The 25,105-nt window shown below is 30.5% G+C and overlaps 2 protein-coding genes across 2 annotated transcripts in view; one reads left to right on the top strand and one right to left on the bottom strand.

Annotated features, from left to right (window-relative positions):
- LOC120343939 (WD repeat-containing protein 46-like) overlaps positions 1 to 25,105 on the top strand; it is a 46,676-nt gene that overhangs the window by 4,764 nt on the left and 16,807 nt on the right. The gene's annotated exons all lie outside the window — the stretch shown is intronic.
- Positions 1,316 to 12,216, bottom strand: LOC120343940 (guanine nucleotide-binding protein G(i) subunit alpha-2-like). Its single transcript, XM_039412993.2, has 9 exons — positions 11,793 to 12,216; positions 10,362 to 10,486; positions 8,892 to 8,985; positions 8,135 to 8,239; positions 6,144 to 6,295; positions 5,340 to 5,472; positions 4,526 to 4,703; positions 3,975 to 4,099; positions 1,316 to 3,558 (listed from the first exon to the last, which is right to left on the bottom strand). Exons 1-9 carry the CDS (start codon positions 11,874 to 11,876, stop codon positions 3,493 to 3,495), a joined length of 1,062 nt encoding a protein of 353 aa, XP_039268927.1. The 5' UTR covers positions 11,877 to 12,216; the 3' UTR covers positions 1,316 to 3,492.

Genomic DNA, 25,105 nt, shown 5'->3' with positions numbered 1-25,105 from the left:
GATCAATGGTTTAGACATAATAGAAAATATTCATAATGGATGTTTAAGTCATTACAATAACGAGGTAATGTGAATGGGTCGAAATACACTGATAGTAAATTAGCAACATTAAATTCTGGTTTGAGATCCTGGTAGACATCTTCCAGATGGTGTCAGTAGAGAGTCTGTTCCCACTATGCTAATCCTAGTATAATTTATTCTCTAACATATAAAGAGACCGTTTTTAAGCATTTCATTTATTGTGGGCATGGTGGCCTTTGGGGTAAACCGTTAGACTTGACTATTATGATATTTCAGATTAAAACTTCGGTTTCAAATCCTATGTTCACAACTTTACCCAGAGTGTAACATCTTGGGTAGGCAATGCTTGGGTAGGCAACTAGAAAGATTGTGGTTCTCCAAACTATAGTAACTTCTTGCCTATCAGTGTCTGCTTGTGTAAAGCTTTGTTCGAAATGAAAAGTAGCCTAAATAAATATGACGTATAAAAAAATATTTTTGATTCTGATCTTCTTTCACATTTTGACCTGTGGTGTACACAGTGCAATGACTTCCAATAACACAAAACTTATTTTCAAATATGAAGGTAAATTCAATCTTTTTAATATAAAATGTCTCATTATTTTTTAAATTATTTTTGTTCATGTCAGTTCTGAACACAGGACCTAATTTATTTTAATCAATGATTAATAGTTTAGGGAGTGTAAACAAATCTATAAATACTTTCCTTTCTCCTGGGAAAATATGTGAATTTTACTAGAATACTATGTGCATGTGGCACAAACAATCGGCTGTTTTCTGACATTACTAAATACTTTGATAAAGATAATCCAAAGCAAGCAGTCTTTTTTTTTTCATCACGTAAATCCAACAAGTTACCACTCCTAGCGAGCACATAGTTGACTTAAACCTCCGTGCATGAATTTATATGATTTTTATCCCTCCTGAACCATGAGGTACCAGAACACATAATGAACCAGGATTTGTGTGTTTGTAAAAAAGAATTCAAACAAGTCTCAGAAATTATTTTTTTAATAATAATTAACCTAAATGACACTTAAACCCTTTTATAAATTTGAATGGGCAAAATTTTAGTCATGGTTGCCTTTTATCCCAAACTTTACTTTTGTTTTCGAGACCAAGTTTCAATAGCGCTGCACGTCCCTTTGCCTTGATGTCTATTTACAATAATAGAATACATGAATCACTTTTCACACTGAAGAATCCTAAAGATCTCATTAACCAGTGTGAACAGGGTAACTTAATCTCAAAACTAATTCTCACCATTAATGCTTTTTCAAAATTAAACAATAACCACATGAAAACGTTACTTTATTAAGCTTCATCAAGAAAAAAAAAAGACAATGTGAGAAGAGTACTTGTTTCCTCTTACATAAATATTTTATAAAACTTAGCAAGCAGGAAAAGGACACTGAGAGAAAAATGTACCAAACTTAATTCAGTGTAGCAGCTATTCTGTGCAGTATATTTGACCGTGTTGATATTTGATATCACATAGATTAAATTCAAAAGTGTTTATAAAATATGATCTTGGGCTACTCGGCTCAGAAATAATGTGAGCAGTGTCACTCAATTTAAAAATTAGCACACTGGTAAACTGAGCGGTGAGATCATAACCCCTGACTGACAAATCTCTAAGCTGGTAGTATTACCATTGCCAGCTTGTTCTACAAAGTTACAACTGTTACAATTAGATGTAATATTCATCAATGTCACGTTTTTTTTTCAAGTTCTAGTAAATGTCAAAATTTTTGAAGATCAGGGTGTCGCCCCCCCTCCCAAAAATGACAAAAAAACAGAATATGTTCTTTAGAATATGTTTCAAATAACCTTGGTTCTATTTTTTGGTCACCATGAACCATAATGAAGAGAGTCTGCTACACTTCTCTAGCAATGCAAGTTAATTTAACAATTATCTGTTGAAGTACAATGTCACAAAACGAATATAAATGAAAACAAAAGGGCTAAAGTTTTACAATATATCAGTGTAGTCAAATCAATCACACAAAATCACACAAATTGAAAAAATACAAGTATTCTTTTACCATTTTATATGGAAGTAAAGAAAATATACACTGCATTGCATACTGAATTACCTCGCTGAAAAGGATACTAATGTCATGTTTTACCATACCTATTGGACAACCAGGTGATGCAGGGTGCCAGTAGAATTGCATGTAGCAACATTAAAACTGTTCAATCATGATACCTACTCAAGTTATTATTTCAATATGTTCAAAAACTGTGAAATACTTATATATTACGTTATAGAATGAAACTACCATGGTTCGAAATTAGTATACGCCATATACAGTTTTCATTTCGGTGTTGCTATCTGACAATATGAAACCTGGTAATACCGCTTATCAATTAACTTATTGACATAGGAAAGTCAATCTAGATATATTATGGTTGATGGTAAATAACACTTTCATCCAGCTTACCATAATAATTTTATAAACATTTCAATTAGTTTATGTAAGTTAGCGCTTACATATATAGCCTGTAAATATAGTATTAAAATATGACTCATAATAACAGTACCAATATCTATTATCAGAGAGAAGAATAATGATCAGTACGCTGAAAAGTTTGGCATAGCAATACAATTCATTGTGCACTATTTGTGTAACAAAAAGCGGTTTGTCTGTGTATGGTCTTGATCATTAGATCTTGTGTTTTTATCAATGGTTCAATTTTGCTTGAAAAGCTACAAAAGAGATAACATGCTATGTTAAAATAGTATTGCGAAATAGGGTACCTAAATAACGTTACATGGAATACATTGGTGTACAAGAATAGTATTATTCCAACAGCCACACAGCATTTTTTTGAATCTTGGTACCTCACATATGCAAGGATATGTGCAAAACCTTTAATAACATGGAAAGTGCAGTGGTATATTGAGCAATTCATCCTTTGGGAGTGTATGCTACATAATACAAAATATAGAAAATTCCAAGTGAATTTTTTTTTGTACTGAAAAATTTGAAATTTGTTAATCCAGTTGATATTAATTGGAATTATTCCCTGTTGATGAAAAGGAAGAGAAATATAAAGCTGGCAATATTTCAGTCATCATTTTGAGATATCGATTTGAATAAATAACTTTAGTCATTTAGATACTGAACTTTGATCCTGCCAAAAATACAGCACTTTTTCCTTTTATATTGTCTCGTTTTGCTGCCCCTCTTTATGAATTTTTTTGAAATTCATTGTTGTTTTATATATACACGAATCCTTTGCTTTTGGTTCCATTGGTTTTATCAATTTTGTATTTCTTTCCCATGTATGTGCTAACTGTAGTAATATTATCGTACACAAGTCTCATAAATAGATGCAGTTAACGATTGAGTTTGTCATTTCTCATTACAGTATGATTATTTTAAAGTTGTTGTGGAATGGCAGTGTTTATTCCTGTGCACTTATTTTCAAACTAGAATGCACTGTACCATTTGTCTGAGCACTAATTCAAATCAATCCAATTTCCTTCATGTTGGATTGCGTAATAACATCTGCTACTGCATCAAATACAACCTAAATGTAAGAAGAGCTGGTCAATGAAGGTTTTTATATTTGCAATATAGATACGGGAACCATTCCTGTTTTGTGTCATTCGTCATTTGTGGGCGTGGTAGCCTATTGGTTTAAGCCTTAGACTTAATTATGATATCATCGCAGGGTCAAAATCGCATGTTCAAATCCCATGCCTACCCTTTAGGGTGTAGCAATGTTGAACTGGATTCTGTACCTTCCGAAATAAGATAGCTTCTTACTTATCAGTGCTCATATCCTTACTTCATTTTTGACTGTTAATAAATTGAATGAAATCCATTTGAAATTTGACCTACTCTAAATTGCTCATGATCCCTTCTTTATTCTATTTTGCCTTATTATTAATTATTACCGGACAGATATTAATTAACAGGTTACAGAATTGGTTTTATACCCACCTCAATGTTCTTGGTGTCTGTCGCACAGGTGAAATGTGAATAAATTTCTTTGGTATCGGCGTGAGCGTTGAGAGCTTCAAATTTGCCTCTAATGTATTCTGAAGCTTCAGTATAGTTGTTTGATCCTGTGTTGCATTACAAATCGATTATTTCAGTGGAGTCAAAATTCATATTTGTATACTGTAAATTTTAAAATGCTTCTATGTGTATATTGGGGGCATGTTGCTTGAGTTAAGAAGCATTAATTTTCTCACAACGTTTTTGTCATATTGTTTTATGTGTCATATGCTAATTTTTTTTTTTAATAAGATAATACCCACAACACAAATAAATGAACAAAAGTCTGTTACTGATAGACAACCTTCTCATATGGCATTCATTGTTTACTAGTACATTAAAATTGTTCAGCCTAAAATTTACATTGTGGGCTGGTCGCTTAAATTGCGTAAAACCTTTAAAACGACTGATGAGCCCATGTCATACTCATTCAAATCTTTTTATAAACTTTCTCTATTAACAAGCAATCACTGCTATTATTGTAATCTTCTTACCCATATACTCTGGGAAACAAATTGTGAGTGGTGATTTCTCTATTTTATCTTGAAAGATATCTTTCTTATTGAGAAAAAGAATCATCGATGTTTTTGTGAACCAGGTATTGTTGCATGTTGAATCAAATAAAATCATAGATTCATGCATTCGATTCACTTCTTCATCTTCTCTTAGAACCTGAAATATAATAATTCTATTAAATACGGAAATAAATAGTGTTGTGGGCGTGGTAACCTAGTGGCTTTAAAGAGTTAGACTATAATAACTATGATAGCATCGCAGGGTAAAATCCCAGATCCAAATCCCATGCCCACCACTCGGGGTGTAGCAATGTTGAACCAGATTCTGTTCCTTCCGAAATGAGATAGCTTTTTACATTTTCAAATTGAATGAAATCCATTTGAAATTTGACCTACTCTAAATTGCCTATGATCCCTTCTTTATTCTGTTTTGCCTCATTAATAATTAATGGGTTCCAATTCCCAGTTTAATATTTTTTTATTTGCTGCAATATGGTGCCAGATATAAATTTGTTCCTACACTTAGAAAAAAAACTATAAAGTTTACTGTAATTTAATAGTAATTTGGTTTACTGATTTTAACTAGCTGTAGTTGCTTATTAATTAAGGGATAACTGTTAAACATTGGACTGACATAGATAACATATTTTTAGTATAACTAGAAAGCAATACAGTACAAGCAAAATTTAAATTGGACTGTATTATGTTATTGAGACTTTTCTTACCATAAAACTAAAAGATTCAAACCTTCGTTAATTGAAAAATTTTCCTCAAATTGCTATCATAAACTTACCAAATCATATCCACTAAGTGCTACAGTAAATATTATCGCAGTGACTGATTCAAAGCAGTGGATCCATTTTCGCCTTTCTGTTCTTTGACCCCCAACATCGACCATTAAAAAGCTGATCTCTTTAAAAGTGAATCTGTAATAGAGTCATAAATAATTTATTAAAAATAACTTCAATTCAGAAGATCTGGGTAAGATGCAATAACTCACTAATTGTTGTTTATTTCAAAAATATTTTGATTTTTTTTCAAAATTGGTGCTACGTTACTACTAGTGCGTACTTTGTAAATAACTTTTTTTTTGGCTGAAACATGGTATTGACCATATTATTATGAATATCATGGTTTTATAGAAATTTTTAATCTAAAACTCTCCTTTATTGCACATTTTCTAGTAGAATTTATTTTTTACCGAAAACTTCTATGTAAGATTTATTATCAATGATTTGTTACTCCAGCCCTATTGTTAAAACTGTTTCTAATTCTTACTGATATCTGATAGATTTTCCGAGATAAATATTTAATATTTGTGGATTTTCTGCCACTTTCTGAGTAAGTTCCAACACTTCTCAATTAGTTCATTTGCTCGATTCAAGTAAATATCAGTGAAAACAAACATATTTTTTTGCTAAAATATAATTACAATTGTTGTGATTGGAAGATTTGATCAGAGTTTAGAGTTTAAAAACAAAATCTTTCGTTTATCAAATCAAGTGATCTGAATACATTTATGAGATAAAATGTCATATATATCTATATTATATAGAATTCAATCGTTTCCTCAAAATCAAACTTTAAATTAACATACTTTGTTTCTATAATTCCTGTTGTTTTAATTCTCGTTCGTAAAATATCTTGTTCTGTTGGAATGTAATCTGATTTCGCAAGTCTGTCTATTTCATCCAAGTAGTATTTTGCAGAATCATCCAGTTGATACTCTCTTGACCGTGCATAGCATTTCTATAATAAATCAAGCATGTAGTTTTAATTTAGAAAAGGTTAAACATAAGTGACATTTAGTTCTAAATTTGGATATAAACATGTCCTGGTAGAAGTTGAGATGTAAATATATGCTGTTTATGTTGAATCACATGAAGAATTTGTCTATCACAGTATGGCCATTGTGGGCAAAAGTGAACCTATAGTTTATTTTACTAAATCGTTGTTGTTGTTAAAAAACACTTTGAAACTAATGAATAAATCTATTTTAGATATCACAGTACTTAAAGATTTAGATAGGGGCGGTCGCTAAAAGGCCATCACTTTTTTTTTTTTTTGCTATTTTCTCTTAGACTTTTCTATTTATATTAGCCGCTATTTCACTAAAAATAATATTGCTGTTTCATTTGTATTAAACACTTTTTCTGTATTTCTCGACCACCTCTGTATTGCTTGTCTAGACAACTTTGTGCTTTCAGGTTTTACCATTTTTTATTACCAGTACCAATAAGCCACCATTGTGTCCATATATTTGAGTATTTTATTGTTTACTAAAACTAGAAAACCATACTGAGAGTTGTATGCTTGGGAGCGTAAATTTAAAAAAAAAAATTTTTTTGACATTTGAACACGGAACTTTATCTTTTTTATTTACATTTCATTACAATAACCGACAACAGCCCAAGCTTTAGTTTGGTTATCAAAATTATGTGGTTTGTTGAAGTTTTCCATTTCGAATATTTTTATTTAAAGAGATTGAAAATTTCAATCTTAAAAACCTGTGCCGGTGGTTGTTATATATGAGACATCAGCTCATTTATTAATTATGGAAGGTTTCAATCTTAGGCTGGATATAATTTATCAAATTTCTGTCAATGGTTTGCCACCACAATCAAGATAACTGTATTAGTGTGTAAACTACTTTATGGCAATTGCTCAATAAATTTTGTGTGCAATTATCACCACCACAATAAAAAAACTTATATTGAGGTGGCTATATATGATCTTAAGTAAAGTATGACATCTATATTGTGTATGATCGCAATCTTTATGTTACATTATATATAAATCATATCCAGTGTTCATATATTGCGTTTCAAAGTTTTTTAATTTATTATATTGTGCGGCACTTTTCACAATAGGAACATTGCTGCAATCAATAATCACTCGCAGGAAGACTCATTAAGATGTTGCGTCGTGCGATGACTAATAAATGTTCGCTGACGATAAAATTCAATATTCTTTGATTGAAAAGCTATTTTTTAAAAACAGTTTTTTCATATCTGTAATGGAATCTGTGTGTATTGGGCCTGGTCTCCTTATGTTTATATACTGGAATGACATGCAAAAAAAACCTATCTGAAGGTTCTTTACTTCATAGAAGAGTTCAATTTCCTTTTGTCAATCATTTCTCTCAACAACAAAAAAACGTCACTCTATCTTTTGATGTGTGTATCTACTCCTATTATATTATCACCTTACTTTAAATGGATTAATTAGGTATTATGTGAATAAATTCTTGACAGACCATTTCAGTGAAAAAATTTTAATTTGAAATAATCACCAATGTATGAAATCTTTATACTCAGTTTCCACCTTGAATATCCAACAATGAAAATATTAACTGTTGAAGGCTAGTGAAATTTATAACGTTACCAGCAAATTTTTTTTATCTGAATTATCAATGCCCAACGCTGCTTGCTTATTATTTAATCATGTTCATTAAGTCATATTACGGTACTCCATAAAATACGAAAATAGTATTGAAAATCTATTTGCCATATGTTGCATCAAACTTCCAAATATATAAAATTTTATTGTATATTGGCATTTTTCTCATGCAATTTCATTGAATCTCACCTGCATTCCTCTATCATTCCAGACTTGCTTTATCATTAGGCCCATTTCTGGTGAAATTTCATCTGATAATGTTGCAGATGAAGCCAAAATTTTCTGTGAATATGTCTGAAAATTGACAAAGTTGTTAATATATTAGCAAATTATTTGGGCTCTTGTCTCCACACACTAACATAATAGATAATACAGATAATAATCAACTTTATCTATATGTGACCTCAGTAATGTCACAGGAGGTCATTCAATACTTTGTCAATTATGACATCACACAAACACATGTAATTCAAGTATGAAAGTAGCTTCAGGAAATAGCCCTCGGCTTCATGAAGGTTGGTGACCCTGAGGCTTGCGACTACAAACTAGCTCAGTTAAATTTACTTCATGATTCTTAGTAAAGAAATAGATATGAAATTACTTCCTAAATTTTGAAATGTTTTGTAGTGTGAGAACCAAAGCATCATAGGCACAAGATATGAATAACACTACTTATTCACACTATAGTGGAAGGATATAAAATGTTTGAAATATGTCATTTTGGTTTAAATTTTTTAAACAATAAAAATGAACTTATGGAAAATTATGTTTCATCTGACCAGGGTCAGACTTCCTCGGACATACATAGTTCAACCATAACAAGAAATGCAGCTGAATGCATATTTAAAAAATCTGTGTAAAACTTTGGGGAGTTACTCATGTTAATATACAGAATTTTGGCTTTACAAAGTTGGAAATATCTATTTTTGAATCAAGTATATCTCACCGCATTTTCTTTCTCGTCAAATTGAATTTCTAATGCTTCCATTGCCTTGATCAAAGTTGCTGCCGCCTGCATGGTATTGCCATGAACTACGGTCCTGCATAATGAAGAAGATAAATTAATAATTGTATTATACTTCATATTCTAGATTAGGTATTAAATAGAATAGCTTTTTTACTTTTTCATTCTTTTAAATAAATCAGTTTAACTTATTTTGTTTACGAAGTAAAACCTATTCAAAACAGAAGACTGAAAATCAAGTTAATCAGATAAAAGTTTTCGAATTTAGTCATTGCGAAATGTATACGAGATGGATATACTTCCACAGAAAGGTTGTAAGTCATGAAAGCACCCCTCATTCATTATTTATTTAGTTTTAGACATCAGGTTCTTCATGATTCATATGCAGGCCTGATACCCAAACGAGACTGGCCATTTTCACAAATTTCTTGGGTCGGCAACTGTTTTTCAATATATGATAATGTGCCTGCAGACAGTTGAAATCAATTCTCTGGGGAGGTGATAGTACCAGGGGAACATCTGTCGATACCGATCTTTTCAAACAACACCTTTCCTCAACAATTTTTTTTAAATTGATTCTCATTGGATTAGCCTTCGTCTTAGCCACTGATAGGGTGTCAATATCCCCTTGGGATATTATTATTTTGATGATAAGGAATGAGCTTGATCAAAGGATAGGATTAGTGACACACTCAAGGAATAAAAGATGTATTGTATTATATTGCTTTCGTCCTAATAAGCTGACTTATATTGCAGACGAAATTCGTTGTGACATTTGCGTCAGTACGTGTTCCCTTTTCTATCCATTGTGTGAGATTTTAATCTATATGTAATTTTATCCATAGGGTTATTGAATCGAAATTTTTCTATCGCATGATGACAATCAATATTGTGAAGTTATATTCCAGTATTTCATTCACGCATTCACTAATTTTGTCTAGATTTATATCTATGAACTTGAGGATTACTTTTTATAATTTACTTCTCAAGACTTGAATTGAACCTAATTTTTCTTCTTCCTAAATAAGTGCCAGGTGGTAGAGATGCGTGGTATTTATATGCTCTTTGCTTCGAACAAGGCTCTGCATAAGTAGCGATCACTAGGAGGGGTGTTATCTTTCCGATTCGTCAAATTATACACCATTTATTACCTTGAGTGAGGTGGGGGACATGGGATTTGAACCCGAGATTTTACCCTGTAATGCCTAACACTTTAACCATGTAGGCCACTGACAACAATTGTTGAAACATAAATGAATCTTTCTCCAGAATCATGGTTCAATTTTTTTAGCAGTGATTCGAACCAGTAAATTTAAAATTTATCCTATTCTGATTAATGAAGAATATATCTTAGTTATATAAACCTTCAGTTGAATTGCAATTTATCTTTTTTCCAATTCAAATCCTATGCGAACTGTGAATTAATATCAGGATAAAAAGATTATTATGCACCTGTATTTTACACATTCTTCTTTTGAGTATCCTTCCTTGTGCAATATCACCATTTGTTTTGCGACTGTGCTTTTTCCTGACTCACCAGCACCCAAAAGTAGTAGCTTTATTTGTTCATTGAAGATCTGTAAACATATGTTTTAATAATTAGGCTAATTGATATCAAAAAATACCAAAAATTGCCTTTTCCATGGACAAATAATGAAGGGTTTGTATTTGTATTATATCATGGGATTTCAGCTTATTGGAAAATTAAAAATTATCTCTGTGTTCTTGATGGTGTTTATGTTTTTAATCCAAAAATAAACGGGAGCAATGTTAGGATTGGTATTAATTTCTACAACATTCAAAGTAATACAGTCCTACATTTTCAAATCTCAAAACTTGTTACAATACATAAAGTATCTCATCATTTAATAATTTTTATTGATCCATTATGAAACAGATTCGATAGTATTTCACTTATTTTTTCTGTTTTTCTCAAATGAAACTTTCCGTATTTCTGATTATACCAGTCGTTTAAAATAGCCTATTTTTCCTGTGTTCACATGATACTGTAATTTCGCATTTCATTACCGATTCTTGTGTCATGACCTGACGTATGATTAATTTTCAAATGATTCCACATTCATTGTAACGATGACGTAATAATGACATCGTAAATAGCGAATATTTGGTCGAAAGGAAAATTTTATATATAGCACTTTCTAGGCTAGTTTCATAATGTAATTCCCGAATTTCAGTTCTGTCTGAATATACACGTAAGGAATACTTCAGTTTATTTCTCCTTACATAGTTAGTGGTCATGGTAATAATAAGATAGTTTTTCTCATTTACGAATTGTTTTCATGGTCACTGTTAGCCATTTCCTCATACGTATGCATTTTTACTTTGAACAGAGCCATCAACATTCATAATTGAATAGCTTAGCTAGATAACTTCATATGTTTTTTCAAATGCCAAGGTATATTTGTAATTTTTATAATGGTTGAGACACATCAACCTACATACTATCTCCCTATATTTTACTTTAAATATATTTCATAACACCTTTGAATCAAGCAATAATGGGCGGTTTACCTATTATCAATATAACTAAAATTAGAATTAGTACTGATAAAAGAATCTCGGAGAGGCACTGTTACCTGTATATTTACATTAGAAAAGGCTTAAGCTTAAGATTTCCCCAAATAGATAAAATCTTTCATATCAAGAATTCATTTATATTGTATGATTTGTATTTTTTATACATCAAATCTTTTCAACAAGAAATGCCTGTTTATGGAATAATATAAAATTGTATGTGTTAGAATAATACATTGTCTTAAAAGGTGATGGAATCTGACTTACTTACACAGCCTTGCTATACCATATCCATATTATCTTAAAGTATTAACTATTAATTAAAAACCACAATTTGGAAATACTCACTCTCATCTCTTCTTTGAGATGCCGGTCTATTCTCCGGGCTTTTTCAACAGCCTCGTGGCTCTCCTTCGACCCCCCACACCCCATCAGTAGCTTAGGCAGCTTGCTTGTTTAAGTTTTCCTCTGTAAGAAAACTTTCGCACTGAAGTGCGATAATGTTGTACTACGTACAACTGTGACGCTTGTAATTTGTCTCGGAGATGCCCCGAGGGTTGTGTTAGATCGTCGTTGAATCGGTGATAGTAGAATTTAACATGAAGGCAATTATACTGTAATCCTAATAGTTGTTTTCCTTAAATTGTTACCGGGCTTCTTGATGAAGGGAATTAACTGTAATTAGTGGTTGTTAACTAGCCGTCAAAGATTCTCTCTCAGTTTCGAGTCTAATATTCAGAATATTTAACCAATTTCTAAGAATATTTTATTCCTGTAATATAAAAATAAAATGTAGATATCCATATTATTAGTATTAAACTATCTTCTCTTTGGAAAAAAACATGTTCAAGAAACATTTTCTGTAAAACAAATCTAAATGCAAATTGAATTTGAGGTTTGATTTGCTCTATATATATATATTATTATAAGGAATTATGGGCAAAGTTGTAAGAGTGATATTTTTGCTTCCTAAATGTTTAACAAATTTGAATGTAGATTGTAATCTTGAAAAATTGAATATAAGCTTCTAATTGTCCTGTATATTATTATTAAATGTAAATACAAGGAAAACCATAATAGTACTAATTTTTCTTTCCAAATTTGAGAAGAATTTATATAATTGTGTAACGGTGTAATTCTGGCATATACATCATGAAATTTGTGTATGAATGTGCAGATCTTCAAATGAACATTAACCCACTTAGAGATCAACTAATCACGTTCTTAAAACCGATGCCCCAAGGGAAATAATGGTTTTGTTCCGGCTATAATTCTAATTCTTCCTTAAACACTAATTATCCATAACTCACTCAAAAATAATTTGTTTATTTTTTGCCTATCCAAGTTTGGGTTAACAATGTATTGACTATCAATGCTCATTTTATCAGTGGTCCATGCTCTGCAGATAGGTGACACAAGTTGATTATAGGTTATGTGAACGTGAACATATTACTGATACAAATCCTATAATTTATGTATCTAATTAGCTCTTTGATGTATTTATCATACGTCATGTCATAATCATAATGATCTAATAATTGGTAATATATTTTAGAAAATGTTTACCATTTTGCTCACTTTTGTGACATTTTATTATGCCATAATCACCTAAATGAAAACTATGCTCGCCTATCCATTATGTAGTTCCCTATTTAGAAATTCTGCCTTCACAGAATATTGTCTCTATGCTTTACAGTCATTGTTGTATTTGACAATCGCCAATAACAGTATTCTAACTAATCTAACTTGTGCTGATATTCTGATACCAATCTTTGTGCAGTTTGTCACAACAAACATTGATATATAGGCTATATTTATCAAGCAAACAATTTTTATTCACACAAACCCACAATTTGCTGATTACAACATTAAAGAAGTACGGTAACTCTCATTAGTAAATATACAGTTCTGAATTTTAACTCAAAAATCATTTTGAATCATGTTTTCTCGAATATTTCATAAATGCATATTTCTAATAGCCAAAAGTGTGAGTATCGATATATTGGTGCATCTCATTCAAAATAGATTCTACTTGTGATATTTGTGACATAGCACTGCCACCTTTTCTATGCACAAATTTTTCTTTCGACACTGCGACCATGAATTTGTTTCACTATGCTCATTAGTTATTTAAATGAGACATATGACAAACTTCCTTCCCGTTAGCTCATATTTCCCAGAAAATTGTGCTTCATAGCCGCAATGAAAACTGAAGTTTAGATTTACTAAATATTACATATCAAACAGTCACTATTTACATTAGTTACTGAGTAACATGCTTTTTGGCATTCATCTATTCTATTAGTAAGAGCTACCTGCCAATGGTTATTTAAGACTCAATTGTTGAGAGTAGTTTTAATTTCCGAGAGTCCAACATAAGGTATCATTAGGGACTAATTGGCTTATTATTAATAAAACTCGCTTTGTTAACCTCTTTTGTTATTATACCTCCTGAAAGCACAGCCAATGAAAACTACAAATTAGTCTTATATATAGAATCTGAACACCTTGACAAGAATGGATCGTGCTCCTTAATACCTATTTATATAAATAATAATAATTTGCATTTAATTATATTTACTTACGAATGCAAATCTGAGCTTTTCTGACCATTAGCTGCGGTTACTTTGAGTGAATTTGAGACAATTTGAGTGAATTTGGTTTATTTTAAATTAATGACTTATCTCAATCTATATATTTTTTCCTAAAAGAATTAGCGAATTATCACACAACATTATCACTGCCGAATTAAATTGAACATCGTATCAGACTTGCCTAGATTATACTTCTATACTCCACCGCTTCAATTATTATAAAAAATAACCTCATGTTGTTTGCTAGTCTGTATTCTGGACATTTTATAGCCATTTATAAATGATCTATATTTCAATAGCTATGGATAATCATTTTCTGCTGAGGCTTCCAATCTAGATTTAAACAGGATTAAATTTAAAGAACTCTATTGAAGTCTTGAATGTTTACTTATTGCTCGAGGTGAGTTCTCAACCACTAAAACAGATGGTAATGAGAGAAGATATAACATGTATACTCGACGTAGAGAACCTATTATACCCAATTTTTGTTTACTTAACATCTGTTTGAGTGTGAACAAATCCATATTGATTCTAAAATAACTGTTACCGTACTTGATAATTTATTTTCTCTCTCATAATCTTCTTATCTGCTAATATACATAAACCATGGTATTCGAGGCTTGCTTGCAGTGTCTGATTGTCATTGTTTGTACTCGTAAACTGCTACTTTATACAAATTATTCATTGTCTTTGCACAATCTCTCTTATAATCTGGTAACCCGATGTTGTCTGATAGACGAACACAACGGAAAAGAAGAATGTGTCAAATAAATTTTAAAATCAATCACCCTGTACCAAGAATGCCTTTTTCTGAATAATTCAACTTGAATAAAATACTGATTGATGATTATTGAAATTTCCATCATTTTTGACATTTTATGAATATTTATAAATAACCTTGGTGCGTAGGTAATATACCCTGCTCTTTTTTAATTTCATCAATATAAGAAGTCAAATTCTTCATTTCATGAAATAATTCATATTCATAGGCCATATTCATTTCAAAGATGACTAATATAAAAATTCACCATTACGATTTAATCCACATAGGAACTAAGATGCTGCTTGAAACCATAACGAAAAAATCAATTTCCCTACAATTTCATACAAACTATTTCATGATCCACTGTGTAATATACACTCTTGTATAAAGCATAGGTAGTTAACCTCATGGTCGCTAAAGTTACTACCTCAATCTGAACAAAATTGCTGAACTATCTATATACCTTTAAAGAACATGACATGATATTAGCTCAAGGCTATAAACACCTCAACAAATACATCTGATAACATTCTCTTCTCTAAACATATACTGCAATACGTAACTTGAAAAAAGTAAAATGATGAAGTTAGAGAATAGTGGGCTTGACACATTGTATACATTATTATATTTGCCATTGTGGATGAGAACATCATTAATATACCGTATTTTACATTATGAAAACTGTATTATAAATCAGCATTTAGAAATGATTCTGATTGTGATGGAAATAGAAGTTCATTAATTAAGGCATTATTATGGGTGCTGTTTTTTTTTCATATGCAGAACAAATAAAGATGAATCTATTTTATTCATTTCATTTCACCCCTGTACAAATTCAAATTACTTTAACATCTCAAACGTTTTCTAAAGTCTGGCATACTGTACTTAACCACCAGTATACAATATCTCATTATATATTTCAATACATATTCAGATTACTTCATAGGCAGATTATGTTGAACGACACAAAAATGAGGCTATATACCATTCACTGAGCTGTACACACTAAATTATACCTTATATAGGAATTCATTGATTTGTTAAGGAGTCCCTGGACACATGTAATTACAAGCTAAATATCCATTCTAGCAATACATATCATTATATCAAACGTTATTGAATATATAAATATATACAATTGCACATACTGAAACGTTATTAATTCACAATCCTCCTTAAAAAATATCCATCAAAAAAGCTTCTTGGAATTTATTACAACAAGTCATGTTATAAATTGTTGTGTATCCTGAGATGAAGACCTCAACGTAATTAAGACCTCGTCACTCCTTTTGCAATACAGATAAACTAAATGTATTCAAAATAGCTCGATCAGTTAATAAACTTTCATAATATTTGCTATGCGACCATTGTACACACCTTATACACTATCATGAATAACGTACTCAAGACGACATTAATTTAATATCAATTATATTGATAGAATACATGACATTTGTGTACTAAAGTAGCCCATTTATAATAAACAAACAAAAGTAGTCTCATGTTTACAAGCTTGTTGTTATGTTGAAATAAGTTGTTATAACGGCGCTAAGCTAAAATACCATTGCGACATCAGCAAACCATAAGCTTATAGCTACACATTTAAGTTAGCTCATGTTGTTGTATTCAATAAATAATAATCATGCGCTTTATCATGACAATCGAGCCAGAGAGGAAGTGCGTTATGAATTATTTTTTTTGTTCTCTCCTCTTACTTGGTATACTGATTTGGGTACTGCGGTTGTAGCATCTATCTGTTAACTAAACCAATATGACCTCATTAAATTGTGTATGATTTTTTCAATAGCTGTGTTATGAATAGCCATTTCCACATACTGCGTTTTTTTTATTCACTCCTTAAATCCTGTTATTGTTATAGGTAACAAAGAAGAGTCTTTCTTTTATGCAAAATATGTTCTTAATGTTGATTTAGTTGCCTATTGAATTGTGTTCAACAGTGAAACATTCACGCCAATTTCACTTTTATATTGCATTACACTGACTTTGGATTGAATAACTGCATCAAAAAAATTCTGAAATGTTAATTAGTTTGTTAAAAGGCCATATTCTCCGAATCTCCCTTTAATACGTATTGGTTTTCTCGATGACGTACATTCAATAAATTTGAATTCAGTAACTAAAATAGTACCTTCCTTTACTGAACACCTACCAACCAGTAAGTACCTATATTTTTTCAATCTTCAATTGAAGTTTTATGTGGAGCCAAGTTGGCTTTAAAATTTCAAACATTGCTTATGCCTTCAACTCTCTCAATACTAAATATTTTTGTACTACCACCACCATAGCAACTTTAGGCAGGTATATTTCTCTCATTGTGCTCAGTGTATGGCAGCTGTCTTCTCTTCATTTTCACATATTGATTTCTCACTCAAAAAAAGAAGAGTTATTTTTTGTGTCACATAGACAACCTTGGCAGCTAATTTAAATTAGGCAATAGATATTTTGAAGAAAACACCATCTGTTTAAAATTATCATATGAATCATGAGTAAAGTTTATGTAAATGACAAGCAGAAGCAGAAATTAGATTGACCTTGTCTTACATTCGAACACTTCCCTTAAACTGATAAAAGCTGTTAAAATTCCCTCAATTCCGTTCTTGTATATAACGTTATAATTTTGTTTCAGAAAACCTTTATACTATAGTACAAGTTCCTTAAACTGAAAAAAAAACTGTTGAAAAGCCCTCCATTTTTGTCTACAATTATTTTCCTTCAGAAAACCTGTATACTTTGTACTACCAACGGCAGTCATGTGTGTCACACTTATATAAGAATATAAAACATCTTGAATTATCTAAGATAAATTTAAACATAATTTCATACTGAAAATCAATCAAGTTTATTAATATGTTTAGGCATCGCATGACTACAGAAATTTTCTCATGATTAATTTAAGTATAATTCCTTATATAGAATTCTCAAGGTAATCTTTTTGGATCATTTCTGGGTTGTACAATACATGATTTCTATATTCAAATTTGCACAAAAAGGGTTTTCCCAGATTTTATTGTGAAATGAAAAAGTTCATTGAAATAATAAATATTATTATTAAATATTACCTATAACAATAAATATTAGTTTCTTTAAATAATAAACTAACATTCCCAAGACAAAGTTTTTTTTATCAAACATTTGTGCATGATTAATTTTATTCATTACGTAATAATTCAATTAGTTACTTACTTTTAGGCTCCTGTGTCTAACAATATCCAATGTTCTCATGTCAGCACTATTAGAGGTATTATTAATATTCTATTCAAAGGAATTCAAATATTATTAAACCATTGTCTCCTTTCCTAAACACCAAGATTTTTATGTAACATTTCTTGTGATTAATTATATTCATCTGAGCGGTTTATTTCACCCAAGAAATTTTCAAGAGTCTTATTTCTAACGAAATACAATTCCTATTACTAGTTTTATTACTGATATTGATACAAATAGTTGCTATTTTATGATAATTCTAATAATAACCAATGTACTCAGGGTGTTGTGCTGTAAATTAGCAACGAAAACGAAAATCCATCAACAAAGGATATATATTTTGCACATAACAGAGAAGCAATTATTAATTGAATTTCAGCTCTCAAACATATTTTCGATTTTGTAATGAATACCAGCTTATTGGCATATCGAAAAAAATTTTAGGTTGTCGAAATATACTATTTTGTATTTATGAGAATTGGTTTGTGAAATAATCATTTCTATTGAAGACTATTGTCTTCTAGTTCAATATCAATATACTATATATATTATATGTATTTAAACTGCAATTGATTTTAATATCTCACTATATGTTTTATGTGTTTCATTCCATGATACTCCTGTCATTGAACTGGTTTGATCTATGGTCATGATATTAATCATATCGATTGTACAAAACACAGGATATGGAAACCACATTTTTTTGTTTAAAACGTCTCAAATATTTCTATTAACAACAGAAATGATTATTAATGCTGATTTTACTAAAAAAAAATCTGGCGCCTCTTTCCTCATACAATAGTATGTCTATATTTATTTGATATTATATTGCTACAATTTTATGTGCATAGAATATGAAAAGCATTATTTCCAATTTTCATGTAAATGCATCTTCATATCAGCATTTATTATGGCTTGCTTCCTATATTTATATATTTTATCTCCATGTATATTTCAGCTCATCAACATAATAGGCATAATCCCTTTCAGCGTTGTGGTGTTTTAGCAGTCTAGTAAAGAAGTCTTGCTTACTGCAAAGTTTTTATTATCAAAATATGACTTCAATGAGAGTTTGAAGCTGAGTCTAAATTTTACTGATCTGAGATAGAGTCATTTTTTTGTTCAGCTCCTCGGTAATAAGTCAAAGTCTTAAACTCTGCATCCCATTACTGATCCAGAATACCAATATAGGAAGATGTCCACATTCCCCTATGCTTCTGTTTGTATATCAGCTTTCCAATTCCATATCTAGTTATCCGATTTTCTAGATTGTCTGTCTACTCACACCTTACAGTATACTGTACTGTATTTATTTACAATCTTGGAATCGAAAAAACCAATAAATTACAATTCTCATCTGCAAACATTTGATAACGCTGTCTTCAAGGAAATGAATTATGCATAATTACATTTCTTAGACAGTAGCCTTTGCTTAAACAGATAAAGCTATTCTTAACATAAATGTCTTTATGATTTGTCGTATTATATTCTCCCATCTGCCCTACATAATTATGAATTCTAACCATTATCACCTGATTTACAAATTTTATTTTATTTCAGTCCAAAACAATTAGAAACTACAAGCCTTAAAACATGCAGGCAGGTTAATACCATGTCACAGCTCTTTTTGATGTACACAAAGCATTTTAAATTTTATTTGTGAACGGAAGCTTCATTGCCTTCTTTATTCGTTATTATAAACATACATTCTTAAACAATTGTAAACACTATTCTCATTAGTAGGATACTAATATAGGAATACTTCCTAAGGCATTGAACAGAAAAACAAGCAACCTAATACAAATATTCGGTTATTCGAATTATATTGCGATCTACAAATCATAGAAAGTTACATTCGGCTTGTTGTGAAGTTCCCTAGTGACAACTTGTCAGATTACCGTATATATTATTTACGATCTTACCAGGACGTGATAAATTTTTTTAATTAAATTGAATGAGTTGTGTTATCTCTTCCAATATAAATATTAAAATATTGATTTCATTTCACATTCCTTGTCAGTCTCATCTCAATCTGATTTGATTTTAACTTTTTCCCAAGAACTTCAGTTATGTGGAATTCACTGCCTCATGGTTGTTTTCGTATTGACTTTCAATGCTTCAGGTCTCTCGTTAATCTGTGTTTACCAACACACAAACTATTATTCTTTATGATGTCAGTAGCTTTCGACATTTTATTACATATTTCCTTCTCTCGTTCTCTTAACCTTGCTTCGATCAAATATACTTAAGAAACCCTGATCTAATTTTCACATCTCTCATCTTTTTTAGTACTTTTTAAAAAGAATAGAACGCACAGATATAATTATACAGATCTTTTTGTATACTTTTTATCTACCTAATTTTAAACAGTTCCATGTCATAGATTGAGAACAATCATCATTGTCTCATTTCATGCTGGAAGAATCTTATTTTAAACTGGGTTATGAATCAACCAATCAACGTCATAACCAAATTGTGTGATACGACTCAGGACATGACCACAGTTCAAATCAGGCATTTTGATAGATGAATATTTTTAGCTCTCTTCACCTTCAGCCTAGTGAAGTATAAGTAAATTGAGTATTCATTAGCTGTCTGAAAATGTATAAGAACAGATAACCAAATCTATTCAACTAAATCCTTTAAAATGAAATGATGTTCCTATTGTAGATATCCCTCTAATCACTTTTAGTCCATTTCCTGCTTAGCCTTTCCTGTTGTTTTTCTCCGATGTCCAGTATATATCATCAAGATTATGTCATCTGTAGTCAGATAAAGTAGCGCTTATTTTGATAGGATGTGTCATCATGTATAGGTAAATACAGATGTACTTACACATACTTCGCTGAATTCTACTATCAAAAAATCTGTAAAATATTTCTCTATTTACATCAATCTTAATTCACTCGATATTATTCTGAAATCTACTTTTAAAATAATCTGTAAAATATACTTCCTTTTTACATATTGAGTTGATATTATTGATACTTGAAGGACTCTTAGAAAATAAGTTTTATTATTACGATAAAACTTTTATTTATGCTATATAGAGGTATTGTCTGATGTGTTGTAACTTGTTGTAACTAAAGATCTTCACATTTAACCTTCTAAAATTTCGCAACTAAATACACTTTTATAGTCTTAATATAGACAGTTGTGAAATTTAAAGGCACCTCGCTCAGTTTTATCTCTTTTAGCAATCAGTGAGTTGAAAACAAGTTCTGGATAATTTTTGCATTACAATTCCCTTTTATTATTAGTTAATACACTTTTTATGTTAATTAAAGAACCAACAACAAATGTACATCATGATATGTGTAAAAATAAAAGTAATTCGACAACAAAATTAGCTAAAATCCTTGAGGAAAAATAATTCATCATTTTAAGATTATAAGGAACTTTCTCAATAGGTCTCACTGAAACCACAGTGCCAGATGTGCACTTTATTTTAGTATTTTCTGAAGATGTGTCAATACAACACTTTCTAACATGATACTATTTTTAAGATGTAATTTTAGTTTATGCAAACAGTACAATGCAAACATTAATTACAAGTATTACAATCTATAAAAACTTTTGTCTGCGTATTCTACAATTTAATGGGCTTCCAACCTGTCTATACAACTATGTTGGCAGGCAAGCATTAGGTCACTGCAACCTTCACGCTAATTCTAAGTGTGATTATTAAATTTGATTATTGTAATAACAAAGGTGATTTTATACGTAGTTGAAAAAAATGTGAAGATGAATTCCTTTTCTATTACAAAATCCTGAATTTTTAGTTATTATCCCTAATTACACCTCACCTTAAATTCGTTTTGCATAAAGCCCACAATATGTAATTCTGGCCTGGCATGTAGAGATTTTGAAACAAAAATTTCAGCCTATTTCCAAATACAATTATCACCATTCCTACTCAATACTCACAATAGGCTGTTTCATATTAAATCATGCTCATAATGTCTAATTATATAAATAAAATGTGACTTGCTAAGTCTTGCTATTGATAACCTGAATCTCGAAGCTCAACTGAAACTTAAATTGAACTTTTCAAAGACTGTAATAATGCCTTATCATCATGAATTATTTATTCCTATTATCATCTCAATATAAATAACTATAAAAGAATTTAAACTGTAAAGTAACTTAAAAGTGCAATCAAGTGAAACAGCCACAAAATCTTTGGCATCATCAATTATATACATTCATGTTTCTGTAACATGTATTGCATTCTAATCTTCTACCATAATCAGATTACTTTTTAATGCTTTCAATATGTGCTGCTAATTAGAATATAAATCAACAGTTAATCTGTATACAAGGGTAAGCAAGTTTTAATTATAGTGTAATTTATTAATTGCTACATTAGGTAATTAATTACCAGTAATTGGTCAGATCAAAGACAAAACCTTGTCAACTTTTAAAATATAATTATCATCAATTATAATGTATTTTACATAATTAACTTGTATGTTTCCGGGTAAACATCATACTTTAAATCTGAAAGTGGTTACCGGTACATGCTCTTCTCCAATAATTTTATTCTTCCTCCGTCTTTCACAGAATTATCTGCACATTTCTCGCATAACGTGTTGATGAATTATTTATCCAGACGATTAGTTGGCGTTAAAAATATTTAGGTAATTGGTAAAAATTGCACAACTTTTTTTGGAAATTAATATTTTTTAGTGACACATAGTGTGATGAAAAAGCTGATATTCCATTTGGAATTTTTGTTTTATGATCTTTATCTTTAAAGTTATATCTTGTTTTGTCTGAATAAGTAAATAATTCATAACTATGATTTAATGAAAGTACACAAATAGACTTGCTATTTTGTGAAAAGAGATTATGTTATTTTTTTTATCCTGTTCAGATTAGTCATTTCTTGTATTTCTGCTATTAAAACTTACTTAAATTGCTTTAGCTCATCTTATAGTTTTTCTTCTATACTCATCCAATAGATGAAAACCTATCTAGTTGGGTTAACTCATTTCCAAGCCATATCAAATAAAACCTCTTGTCTTTTGTGATAAATCTAAAACTGGATACTTATTGGAAACCCTGATACTGACCTCAATTTCATGGCCATCTCATTTCGCTACACAATAAATTATTAATGTTGTGAGATTATTTTAATCCACCCACAGAATATCTTGAATATTTCCTGCACTTACCTACCGCACCGGTAATATTGGAAGATATTCCTCACAATCCAATTTCCTGTTGTCTTGATTGAAAAAGAATTATATATATATATATAAATATATTCTAATATCCGAGATTGCGGTAATTAAATTTTCCTGTTCTATGCCAAGAAACAGTGGTTTGAAGGATAGAAATTTGATATTTATCCTGGGAAGAGGAAAGTTATAAAAATGGGTTATTCATAATGTGGTGAACCACGGCCTGCCTATCGTCCGGTTACCAGTCCATGTCGGGTATTGGAATAGTTTACCAGTTGTTACATCGACTTACAAATAGATAGTATCAGTTTGGTATAAATAACATATTCTCTAAATATTTTAATTCAAAAAGGCCACCTAATTTTTTTTGCTTGCCATAATGGTATGTTTTTTCAGAATAATATTCTTTTCTTTAAAATGTCCTGTATCCTGTATACTGAACATTGAATATCTTCTGTGGTAATGTAATAACTTAATGTCTTAATTTCTTTTGAAAATTGAAATTTCATGAAATGAAAATTACACTATTAGGAAGGTAATTTCATATTTGTGGTTAATATTTCTGAATTTATTTTAGCTATCTTCATCTGAAATATTTTTATATTTTTTTTGACTGATGATCATATATGATCAATATTGACAGGTTGATACGGCTTCATGCGTCATATTGGTGCTTAAAAAATCGGTTATAATTTGATTTTATCTCGACTCCTACCTCAGTCTGGTATTCAAATTAGGTTATTCTAATGTAAATATGAACATTTCAAAGCAAATTATGGTACTGAGAATAACAAAACAATTTATTCCGATAGAATTTACAGTTATGTAATAATTTGAATTTATGAATAGTAGAATTCACATTTAAAAAAATTTTATCCAAAACTTTAAGATTTGGTGTTTATGGAATAAAGCAGGGTCTTGGGTGAAGTTTTACGAATATACATGGGTATTTCGATTTGAAGTTTTTATACTGCTGCTTTATTACTATTGCCATCTGGTAGATCTTAAAATAGGGGGATCATCAAAATATCCACTACAATTTTTCTGTCTATGCCAGCGGGTTTCAACCTTTGTCATGGAGCAGACCCCTAATGAAACTTGGCTTTGAGGAACCAGTACAGTAGTTTGATTGCCTGAATTGTATAAACTATAAATATATATAAAAGCAAATCTATTACTGACAAAACGAAATGATCCTCAAAATGTAGGAAGTTTGATAATAGTGGCAAACCTAATAAATAATATACATACTATTGACTTTTGTGGAAACCATCAGACCCCCTGAACTGCACTGGCGGAACCCTAGAGTCCAGCGGAACGTCGGTTGAAAACCACTTGTCTATGCTATGTCTAATCCCTATAAATTCAAGTGAATAATTTGACTATTGATAATACAATGAAAGCTTACATGCTCTTGGTCTTTTCACCTGTAAATCTTGAGTCAAAATTCTGTTTTAAAATAAAACATGGTCTTATCTCAAGAAAAATCATATCCAAATGGCACTCTTAAACTACTACTATTGTCATGATTTTATTCAATTATTTCTTACGCAACGAATTAATTTGTCTACGCAGTCAACTTTGATCTAGTTTATCATTTGGGGAAAATACAAAATAAGAATATTTAATAGATTAAAACACTTCAAATTTCTTTTGGCCAAAATTAAGCCGACGAAAATCAAAGATAGATTCATTCATATGACACAAGATAATAGAAATGTGTGAGTCTCCACTTTTTCTAATTCCCTATCGACCCGAAGTCACCCTTTCTAAATAATTTCCTAATAGTCAGTATATTGAATAACGTGGTTTGTGGATTTCTACTAAAAACGCAGATGATTGAATAAAGATTTCTATCAGCTCTTGATGTGGGAATAAAAAATGAAAAAATTT

Source organism: Styela clava, chromosome 5, assembly GCF_964204865.1.
Source record: "Styela clava chromosome 5, kaStyClav1.hap1.2, whole genome shotgun sequence".
In the NCBI taxonomy this organism is placed as follows: Eukaryota; Metazoa; Chordata; class Ascidiacea; order Stolidobranchia; family Styelidae; genus Styela; species Styela clava.
This window is presented reverse-complemented; position numbering and strand designations above follow the sequence as displayed.

What these genes read in the sequence shown, in the direction of transcription:
- LOC120343940 (XM_039412993.2), bottom strand. Translation starts at nt 11,876, where the DNA reads ATGGGGTGTGGGGGGTCGAAGGAGAGCCACGAGGCTGTTGAAAAAGCC. An exon ending in GAAGAATGTGTAAAATACAG is followed by an intron (nt 8,986 to 10,361) that starts GTGCATAATAAT and finishes TTCATTATGCAG; the next exon opens with GACCGTAGTTCATGGCAATA. An exon ending in CAGACACCAAGAACATTGAG is followed by an intron (nt 3,559 to 3,974) that starts GTGGGTATAAAA and finishes TCTTACATTTAG; the next exon opens with GTTGTATTTGATGCAGTAGC.